Source organism: Schistocerca serialis, chromosome 4 (genome assembly GCF_023864345.2).
Source record: "Schistocerca serialis cubense isolate TAMUIC-IGC-003099 chromosome 4, iqSchSeri2.2, whole genome shotgun sequence".
Lineage (NCBI taxonomy): Eukaryota > Metazoa > Arthropoda > Insecta > Orthoptera > Acrididae > Schistocerca > Schistocerca serialis.
This window is the reverse complement of record NC_064641.1, coordinates 117,414,780-117,426,728: the sequence shown is the minus strand read 5'-3', so window position 1 is coordinate 117,426,728 and position 11,949 is coordinate 117,414,780. Positions and strand designations below refer to the sequence as shown.

Here is an 11,949-nt window from a genome sequence, read left to right as displayed (position 1 = left end):
TTAACAGAACAACGACTAGCTGATCAGTTCTGTGTAATAATAATAAATAACAGAATACCCCAGTGAGAATTAGAAAACATCAAACAACAAGTACAACAAATACTGGAACAAAATAATGTGCAATCAGAAGAAGAAGAAAATACAGTAATGGACTCAAACATCCCAGAGCAAACAAACAAAGAACAACATGCATCAATTAAACAATCAGAGGAAAACGAAGTCTTAAGACAGCCACCAGAACAAGCACAAATAGAACACGAAGTGACACACATGTTAGATATAGAAAAAAAATTTCAGCTGACATATATAGAACAGATAGACACAAATACAGACATTAGACCATTTTTGCATAGTCCACCAAATAACCCACAAGTCGAAACAACAATAACAACTATCAACACAATCATGCACAATAAAATAAATGAAAATACAACTATGGAAGAGTTACAACTACTGGTTTATATAGGAGCACTCATTACACTAAATATACACACTAGGCAGAGATCAGAACCAACCAACACACAGAAGAAACCCACAAAACCAGCATGGCAACACAGGCTACAGATCAGAATAGAAAAACCGAGAAAAGACATCGGACAGCTAACAAAATTTGTAATAAATGGAGTATCAGACAATAAACGAAAAAGGTTAGGTAAAATCTCACAACAAGAAGCGATAGAGCAATTAGAGGAAAAGAAGCAGAAATTACAAGCATTGGCCAAACGACTTAGAAGATACAAAGAAAGTGAAAATAGAAGGAAACAAAACCAAACATTAGACACAAACCAAAAGAAATTTTACCAGACAATAGATAACACACACTTTAAAATAGACAATCCACCAAACACAACAGACATAGAACACTTCTGGAGCAACATATGGTCAAACCCGGTACAACATAACAGACATGCGCGGCGGATTCAAGCAGAAACAGACACATTCAAGAAGGTACCACAAATGCCTGGAGTGATAATTTTACAACATGACGTCACCCGAGCAATTAATTCTACGTACAATTGGAAAGCGCCTGGAAAAGATAAAATAGCAAATTTTTGGCTAAAGAAGTTCACCTCAACACATTCACATCTAACTAAATTATTTAACAGTTACATTGCAGACCCATACACATTCCCTGATACACTTACACATGGAATAACTTATCTGAAACCTAAAGATCAAGCAGACACAGCAAACCCAGCTAAATATCGCCCCATAACCTGCCTACCAACAGTATACAAAATATTAACTTCAGTCATTACACAGAAATTAATGACACATACAACACAGAACAAAATTATAAATGAAGAAAAAAAAGGCTGCTGCAAAATAGCACGAGAATGTAAAGAGCAACTGGTAATAGACGCAGAGGTGACATATCAAGCTAAAACTAAACAAAGGTCAGTACACTATGCATACATTGATTACCAAAAAGCTTTTGATAGTGTACTCCACTCATGGTTACTACAAATATTGGAAATATACAATGTAGATTCCCAAACTGATACAGTTCCTAAACATAGTAATGAAAAATTGGAAAACCACACTTAATATCCAAACAAATTCAAATAATATCATATCACAGCCAATACAGATTAAGTGTGGAATATACCAAGGAGACTCATTAAGTCCTTTCTGGTTTTGCTTTGTTCTGAACCAACATGCTAAATAATACAAATTATAGATATAATATTACTGGAGCATACCAACACAAAATCACACATTTGCTATACATGGATGTTCTAAAACTACTGGCAGCAACAAATTAACAACTCAACCAATTACTAAAGATAACAGAAGTATTCAGCAATGGTATAAATATGGCTTTTGGAACAGACAAATGTAAGAAAAATAGCATAGTCAAGGGAAAAACACACTAAACAAGAAGATTACATATTGGATAACCACAGCGACTGCATAGAAGCGACAGAAAAAACAGATGCCTATAAATATCTACGATACAGACTACAAATAGGAATAGATAATACGAATATCGAAGAAGAACTAAAAGAAAAATATAGACAAAGACTAACAAAAAGAATGAAAACAGAATTGACAGCAAGAAACAAGACAAAAGCTATAAATACTTATGCTATACCAATATTGACATACTCATTTGGAGTAGTGAAATGGAGTAACACAGACCTAGAAGCACTCAACACACTTACACGATCACAATGCCACAAATATAGAATACATCACATACATTCAGCAACAGAAAGATTCACATTAAGCAGAAAGAAAGGAGGAAGGGGATTTATCGACATAAAAAACCAACATTATGGACAGGTAGAGAATTTAAGAGAATTCTTCCTAGAACGAGCAGAAACTAGCAAAATACACAAAGCAATCACTCATATAAATACATCAGCTACACCATTGCAATTTCATAACCACTTCTACAACCCTTTAGATCACATAACATCAACAGAAACAAAGAAAGTAAATTGGAAAAAGAAAACACTACATGGCAAGCGTCCGTATCATCTAACACAGCCAAACATCGATCAAGACGCATCCAACACATGGCTAAGAAAAGGCAATATATACAGTGAGACGGAAGGATTCATGATTGCAATACAGGATCAAACAATAAACCACAGATATTCAGCAAGCACATTATCAAAGATCCCAATACCACAACAGATTAATGCAGACTTTGCAAACAACAAATAGAAACAGTAGATCACATCACAAGCGGATGTACAATACTAGCAAATACAGAATACCGCAGAAGACATGACAATGTAGCAAAAATAATACATCAACAACTTTCCATACAACATAAACTAATAAAACAACACGTTCCCACATACAAGTATGCACCACAAAATGTACTGGAGAATGATGAATACAAATTATACTGGAACAGAACCATTATAACAGATAATACAACACCACATAACAAACCTGACATCATACTCACCAATAAAAAGAAGAAATTAATACAACTAGTCAAAATATCCATACCCAATACAACAAATATACAGAAGAAAACAGGAGAAAAAATTGAAAAATACATCCAACTGGCTGAGGAAGTCAAGGACATGCGGCATCAAGATAAAGTTGACATTATACCAATTATACTATGAACTACAGGACTCATACCACACAATATCCACCAGCACATCAACGCAATACAGCTACACCCAAACGTATATATACAACTACAGAAATCTTGTATTATTGATACACATTCAATTACCAGAAAGTTCCTAAATGCAATGTAACGTATACTGTACAGTTAAAAGGAAGTCATGCTTGATCAAGGTCCGCGTCACTATCCATTTTTGACCAGACATAACGTCTGAGAAAGGAAAAAAATCATGATAGTAATAACAGTAATGAATATCTATGTTCTGTGTTATATATTTAGTGTAGTGTGGTCACATTTGTGTCCTAATTTATTTAAATATTTGCTGTGATGCAACAGAGACAACCATTATATTATTCTGTTTTAATGTGTCCATTACTTCTGTATAACGTGCCTAGTGAATAGACCATTGTAATTTGCTAATGAGACAAGAAATTGTGCTAATAGATTTTAAGGAGTTACATTTCAACATCATTTCCAAATATTAAAAACTCATTTATTAAGTCTGCTGTGAATATACAATATAAGAAATAAAATACATTACTGTCTTCATTGTTGAAGTTGAAGTCAAAACTGCATTGTGGCTACTAAATCCAGTAGGCTTACAAAAGTGAGAAAATAACAACTCATAATGATGTTGGGCTCCTAAGATCTTTGCTGATAAACAAGAATCTGGTGTCCTCAGCCAAAGATGAAGGTTGTCCTATAAGACTCATAGAGATTACTTGAATTTAAAGTTTATGTAATTTCAGTACATGCTAGGGATAGCGTGTATAGGAGACAAATAGGGTGTAGCAAAATTAATTTCTGTTTTCAAGAATGGAAAGAGACATGATCCCAATACTGATAAAAGTATTAACGTAGTTTTTCAAATACTGATTGCAACATGCATTGAAAAAATTACTGAAGAACAAACAAGTTTCTGGAAAGGAGAATTCATAGTGAGAATATTTTTACTGTTGAATTCAGCTCTACTTCTGGCTAATCAACATTTGCTTGATGTGTTTGTAGCGACTAAGTGAATGACGCTTCAACCAATTCTTTGTAACGTTATTAGAAGCGCCCGTCAGACATCCCTCTTAAACGTAGACAGAACAGAAATGCCATAATTCTAACTCTAATTCTTGTCATAAAAAGGAGTTGATTACAGCCTACAACTCGGTATTACGTAACAGAAAGTTGGAAAGGAGCATATACTACCAACAAGTTCACAAAAACAGGAAATAAACACAACACATAGAAAACATATAAAGGCATAAAGAACACAGCATTCCTGGCGGCTGGGCGTAGAACTGCTCAGAGAGCTGCGATTTGCTGGTTAAGAACACTGTACCATGCCATACACTACACATCACTGAACTTTGCGTTGGCGCATGGGAGCTAATGAGCGGGTCACAGCACTATAATAAAACAGATAATTTAAAGAAAAGAGATTTCAACTTGGAGACATACCCAGAACATCAACAGACATGTATGTTCCTTTGGGAATCAAATTAGGAAGCAATGATACACGAATAATTAATGCTGAAGGCCAAGTAATCATTCAAGAATGTGAAGACAAACTAAAGAGGGCCCAATGTAAGCTACATGCCTTAGCCCTACATATAATTAAAAGATTTGAACAACTGAAATTAAGGTTATGGTCTTTGTAGGAAGAAAATCAATGAGATCAAAAACCTGCATCAGTAGGCAGAACATTGGAACATACCTATGATTTCCAGTACTTTGGCTGTGACATAATCTATGAAGAGAAAAATTCAAACATACACCTGTCAGCTAATATGAGGAACAATTGCAAGAATACTCAAGGGGAAAGCAAAGAACGAGACACATGTGAAATCTTTTAAAGTAACAGTAGTTTGCAACCTATATGGAGCAAAATGTTGTGCTCCAAGAAAAAAAGATTTCTTGCAATTGGGAATATCACAAATGACATTCCTCAGATCTGGAGTTGGTTGTAGCACAGAAGGTAAACTATTTACTTATGGGCAGAATTAGATGTCGAATCTACAATAGGGAAAGTTGCACAGCACAAAAACGATGGAAGCGATGTGTTTTGGGTTTGTCGGAGAGTAGGCTTCCAACGAGTTGTATACCATACAGCTTTCGGAAGACGATCAGTGGGTAGGATGCAGATGTATTAGTAATACCAGAACCTAAATCTAAAAAGTTTAAATGCAAGTTTAGTATACTGTGAAAGACACAGATTACCCAAATACCAGTACGTGTAAATACCCTTGACACACTTGTGCTATACAGGGTACAGAACAGTAAAATGTTCTCTACCCGAGCCCACCTAGGCACTTTGGTGCCTTTGCTAGTCAGTTTTCACGGCGTGCGCTACCAATACGCTGAAGTTCCAACGATGCAGGTCTGCTCCACCGGTACCGACCCCACGTTCGACGCTGAGGGTCCCGTTGGCGTAGCAAGCACTAACCATCTCCTGGAGGTAGGTCTCTCGCACTGCTGCAGGCATTCTCACCGTGAACGGGATCACCGCCTTCAAGGAGTCTGTCAACATAAAGAGCATACAGTCATAACACCGAGAACCTCTGTGGCCAAGGCAAATAAGTCGTGCTCAGATGCATATGGGCTAGTATACAGGGCGACTTTCTAACTTGTGCAGAAAATTATATATCATAATGTGACTGTAGGCTTTCTCAGCCTAATAATTGTTGGTAGTCTCGTAAAGTTTTCTGCCGGACCATATATATATATATATATATATATATATATATATATATATATATATATATATATATATATATACTGGCCATTAAAATTGCTACACCAAGAAGAAATGCAGATGATAGACGAGTATTCATTGGACAAATATATTATACTAGAACTGACATGTGATTACATTTTCACGCAATTTGGGTGCATAGATCCTGACAAATCAATACCTAGAACAACCACCTCTGGCGCAATAACTGTCTTGATACGCCTGGGCATTGAGTCAAACAGAGCTTGGATGTCGTGTACAGGTACAGCTGCCCATGCAGCTTCAACACGATACCACAGTTCATCAAGAGTAGTGACTGGCGTATTGTGACGAGCCAGTTGCTCGCCCACCATTGACTAGACGTTTTCAATTGGTGAGAGATCTGGAGAATGTGCTGGCCAGGACAGCAGTCGAACATTTTCAATATCCAGAAAGGCCCGTACAGGACGTACAACATGCGGTCGTGCATTCTCCTGCTGAAATGTAGGGTTTCGCAGGGATCGAATGAAGGGTAGAGCCGCGGGTCGTAACACATCTGAAATGTAACGTCCACTGTTCAAAGTGCCGTGAATGCGAACAAGAGGTAACCGAGACGTGTAACGAATGGCAACCCATACGATCACAACAGGTGATACGCCAGTATGGCGATGACGAGTACACGCTTCCAATGTGCGTTCACCGCGATGTCGCCAAACACGGATGCAAACATCATGATGCTGTAAACAGAACCTGGATTCATCCGAAAAAATGGCGTTTTGCCATTCGTGCACCCAGGTTCGTCGTTGAGTACACCATCGCAGACGCTCCTGTCTGTGGTGCAGCGTCAAGGGTAATTGCAGCCATGGGCTCCGAGCTGATAGTCCATGCTGCTGCAAACGTCGTCGAACTGTTCGTGCAGATGGTGGTTGTTTGCAAACGTCCCTATCTGTTGACTCAGGGATCGAGACGTGGCTGCACGATCCGTTGCAGCAACGCGGATAAGATGCCTGTCATCTCGACTGCTAGTGATACGAGGCCGTTGGGATCCAGCACGGCGTTCTGTATTACCCTCCTGAACCCACCGATTCCATATTCTACTAACAGTCATTGGATCTCGACCAACGCGAGCAGAAATGTCGCAATACGATAAACCGCAATCGCGATAGGCTACAATCCGACCTTTATCAAAGTCGGAAACGTGATGGTACGCATTTCTCCTCCTTACACGAGGCATCACAATAACGTTTCACCAGGCAACGCCGGTCAACTGCTGTTTGTGCATGAGAAATCGGTTGGAAACTTTCCTCATGTTAGCACGTTGTAGGTGTCGCCAACTAAATTACAGGCCCATATCATTAACGTCGATAAGCAGCAGGATTCCGGAACATACATTGTGTTCGAACATTATGAATTACCTCGAAGAAGATGGTCTATTGACACACAGTCAACACGGATTCAGAAAACATCGTCCTTGTGAAAAACAACAAGCTCTTTACTCGCACGAAATGTTGGGTACTACTGACAAGGGATTTTAAATGGATTCCGTATTTCCGGTTTGCGAAAGGATTTTGACACTGTACCACACAAGCGGCTTGTAGTGAAATTACGTGCTTATGGAATATCGTCTCAGTTATGTGACTGGATTCGTGATTTCCTATCAGACAGGTCGCAGTTGGTAGCAACTGACGGAAAGCCATCGAGTAAAACAGAAGTGATTTCTGGCGTTCCACAAGGTAGTGTTATAGGCCGTTTGATGTTCCTTATCTATATAAACGATTTGGAAGACAATCTGAGCAGCCGTCTTAGGCTGTTTGCAGATGACGCTGTCGTTTATCGACTAGTAAAGTCATCAGAAGAGCAAAATAAATTGCAAAACGATTTAAAACAGATATCTGTATGGTGCGAAAATTGGCAATTGACTCTAAATAACGGAAAGTGTGAGGCCATCCACATGGGTGCTAAAAGGAACCCGTTAAACTAAATTTAAAGGAAATAAATTTAACCAAATATCTCGGAACTACAATTACAAAGAACTTAAATTGGAAGGAAGACGTAGGCAATGTCGACCAAAGACTGCGTTTTATTGGCAGGACACTTAGAAAATGTGACAGATCTATTAAAGAGGCTGTCTACATTACGCTTGTTCATTCCTTTTTTAGAACACTGCTTCGCAGTGTGGGGTTCTTACTAGACAGGACTGATGGAGTATATCATTAAAGTTCAAAGAAGGGCAACACGTTTTGTATTATCGCGAAATAGGGGAGAAAGTGTCACTGATATGATACAGGGTTTGTACATCTGCATTATCGTGATTACTCTGCTACTCACAATAAAGTGCCTGGCAGAAGGTTTAATGAACCACATTCAAGCTGTCTCTCTGGCGTTCCACTCTCGAACGGCGCGTGTGAAAAACGAGCACTTAAATTTTTCTGTGCGAGCCCCGATTTCTCTTATTTTATCGTGCTTATTATTTCTCCCTTCGTAGGTGGGTGCCAACAGAATGTTTTCGTAATCGGAGGAGAAAACTGGTGACTGTAATTTCATGAGAAGATCCTATCCCAAAGAAAAACGTCTTTGTTTTAATGATTACCACTCAAGTTCACGTATCATGTCTGTGGCACTATCTCCCACATTTCGCGATAATAGAAAACGAGGACATCATTAAAACAAAGGCGTTTTTCATTGAGGAGGAATCTTCTCACCAAATTTCAGTCACCAACCAACATTTTGTTGACGCTGACCTATATAGGGAGAAACGATCACCATTATAAAATAGGAGAAATCAGTGCTCGCACTGAAGGATATAGATGTTTGTTACTTCCGCGCGCTATACGAGATAGGAATAATAGAGAACTGTGAAGGTGGTTCGATGAACCCTTTGCCAGGCACTTAAATGTGATTTGTAGAGAATCCATGTAGATGCAGATGTAGATATAGATATAGTCTGCACAGTCTATGGTGTGAAAGTTGTTACTGTTTGACGGCTGGGCGCCGCTAGCGCTCCAGGCGATGAGAAAACAGTCATATGCGCCGTAATGATAATGTTTGTTTATAATTATTTTCTACTTTATTAACGAATTAGTTCTCATATTTATGTGTTCCACGCGTTAGTAAATTACGAAGAGACATGGATTATCACGAAATACATTTAAAAACAGCCTAACCACACTGATTCTTGCTGAAAGCAAGAGAATATAAACATGTATTTCTTGCACGAGGAGCATATATTTCTGTTGTTGTCTGTTGTTATTAACATTGACACTTAAATTTTTTTATGGAGTCTAATAATTCGCGCTTTATTACATTTTACTTGACCTTCTAATGCACCAGTATTTTCGCACATGATATTACCTCTGCTTCAAAAGCGAATGTGTTGAAGATTCTTGCTGTTTGTAGTCAGATCAGCAACAATTGTGGAATTGATTTCTTATGTGCTGGGAAACAGTTTTATTCCCTTTGGCAATTTATTATCTCGTCTACGTGATATTTCCTTAAGATACATCTGTGAAGGCTTGTTTGGTACGTTAAATAATGTAGGTCTTACACTCCATATAGGTTTCTCACTTTTCACATTCACTATTTTGGCTGAAAGGGCAGCGAACAAAACTTCGCTTTGTTGGGTAGACATTCGGCACGTTTCTGCAAAAGGTCGGGTCCTCTTGTAATTAATTACTAGAAAGTTTATCTTATTAAAGGAAAACAGCATTATTCAGCAAACGTCTGTACGTTGCAAGAGAATCCCAAGTAAGCTGTCCTCTAAAGTGTCGTTTTATATCTCCCTGGATCCTGAGGAAACTAAATAATGACAAATGTGGTTTCATTTTTTACTTATTTTAGTTTTTCATGGCATTACACACACTGCCTGTTGTAAATACAACGTTACAATTCAGTTTAAATGTTAGTGTTCGCACTCACCCGATATCCTATTCGTAATTGTTATTTTCCGTCATTTTGGGGCACTACTATCGCTGCGTGTAGCAAAGAAGACAGGGAGTACTGGACTGTTGTGGTTTATAAGAACGAAATTAAGAATAATTATTTTGAGTATCCGTCAACCTAGTATGTGACCTTGTTATTTACTTGCTTTCGTTTTTTCGTAAGCAAGTTCTAAAGTAAAGAAATACCTAAAGGAAAAGGCATTGAAAGGTGTGTGGGAAATGCCATCAACTACGTCACAGTCACAAGCTGACATTCCAGACTCATAGATCTATAGATCGTTTACGAATACAAGTGCATTGATTTGTTGCATTTCCCGCAGCTGGTATGAATTTAGAGGAATTCCTTAAGATCGTGGGTACTTGTTGGGAATGTTAGCAGTGGCAGAATCGGATCCGCAGCTCGATCGTCCAAATTTCGTGAGTCCAACCACCACGTTGTAAATTTTCATTTCAGTTACTCTGTATGATCATTTTCCAATATAGCTCTAAGTTTATTTTCTTCCTGTCCTTTCTTGGAACAATTTAAAAAGACTGTTCGGTTTAATGTCAGTCGAACTAAAGTCAATACAAAGATATCTTTTTCAGTTACTTGTTTCAACAAATATACCTTTTGTTATGAGGGTAGTCAAGTGTTTTATAATAAACGCAGTGTGAGTCCGGAGGAAAGGTACATGCTTCGAGGGGTGATGGTATAGGATTAGTGATTGTGAACAAAGAACTTCATATGGACATGTGCCCTATTCCGAATGGTTTTCGAGATAGAACACATTTTATATCACTTTTTTACGTTTTCCTTGAATAACTCTAAAATCACACCCTCCAGTGAAAACTATATTAAATTTCTAACAAAAAAGGTCCTATTCATTTTTTTCTCTAGAATTAATGATTTGTGCAAAGAGAGCTCGAGAATGTTGAAAAACTCGCTCGACGCGCAAATTCTGTAGCTTACATAGTTTTTATAGGCCAATTTGAGGTAGTTTCCCGACTCACGTTTCAAACTGTTCGTCTCAACTTGCTCTACACTACTGTGGCTCATTGTAAACAGTGACAATGCTTGATAGTACAGAAAATAAATAACAATGAATGTTAAGTGAGTTCTATCTCGGAAACCATTCGGAGTAGGGCTTAATTAAGTTCATATGAAGCTTTTATTCAGTATCACTAATACTATCACCCCTCAAAGCATGAACCTTTCCTCCTGACTCACCCTGTATATTTCAGACTATCTTTTCTTTGCTTAATTCATAATCCTATTTCTGTGTTATTGTGTCTATCAACTGAGACACGTTAAAAGTTGTTGTTTAATGTGAGACCAGATCATTACACATCAGTAATATGTACTCAAAATTGCGCCATTGTTAAGGAACATCGCAGAATTATCACATTCAGCCGCGATCTCTTTTTTGTTACCCATTGCGCCAGGAAGTTTATCATTGAGTTCGGCGAGATCTTGTGAAAGCGAAAGCGAATCGTAATTCTTTATATTGTAAGGTGTCAGGCAAATCCAACACCTTCCATGAAAACCCTGACATGATAAGCAAATCCAGTAGTATGTCACATAGCTCCGAATAAATCGTGACATTAAATTAACCAAAGTAATACGAGTAACGAGTGAGCAAATGGAATACCACAGACTAACACAAGAATGCCTAAATGCATGTCATACCTTCCCACCGTGAGACAGACGCAGTTCCGAGGGGAGAAAGGAGAACAGAAGCCGAGAGCAGAACTGTGTTAAGCTAGAAGGCCCTACAGTAAGGGACGGACACCCACGTTGCCAGCTAACCACCAGGACCACCCCCCAGCCCATGTTAAAAGCTAGAGCCCTCCAGAAGAACAGTATAGATCTTATGATAACACTAAAAGGGCCACACCAGCCACAAGTTTTAGCGTGAGACTTTTTCGCGTCTCTGTTACACTGCAAACCTAAAAAACATTGCCCCACCACGAAAAGTAACCGCTAGGACCACCCCCCCCCCCAGCCCATTTTAAAAGCAAGAGCCCTCCAGAAGAACAGCATAGATATTACGATAACACTAAAAGGGCCACACCAGCAGCAAGTTTTAGCGTGAGACTTTCTCGCGTCTCTGTTACGTTGCAAACCTAAAAAACATTGCCCCACCACGAAAAGTAAGCGCCAGGACTATCCCCCAGCCCATGTTAAAAGACAGAGCCCTCCAGAAGAACAGTATAGATCTTACGATAACACTAAATGG

General features: G+C 38.5%; 1 protein-coding gene across 1 annotated transcript in view; it reads right to left on the bottom strand.

Moving 5' to 3' along the window:
- Positions 1–4,019: 4,019 nt before the first annotated feature.
- Positions 4,020–11,949, bottom strand: part of LOC126474052 (juvenile hormone acid O-methyltransferase-like) — a 136,321-nt gene continuing 128,391 nt past the window's right edge. Inside the window, exon 5 of the mRNA XM_050101464.1 lies at positions 4,020–5,602. Coding sequence (XP_049957421.1) covers positions 5,409–5,602 — 194 coding nt within the window. The 3' untranslated portion in view covers positions 4,020–5,408. The remainder of the gene's footprint in view (positions 5,603–11,949) is intronic.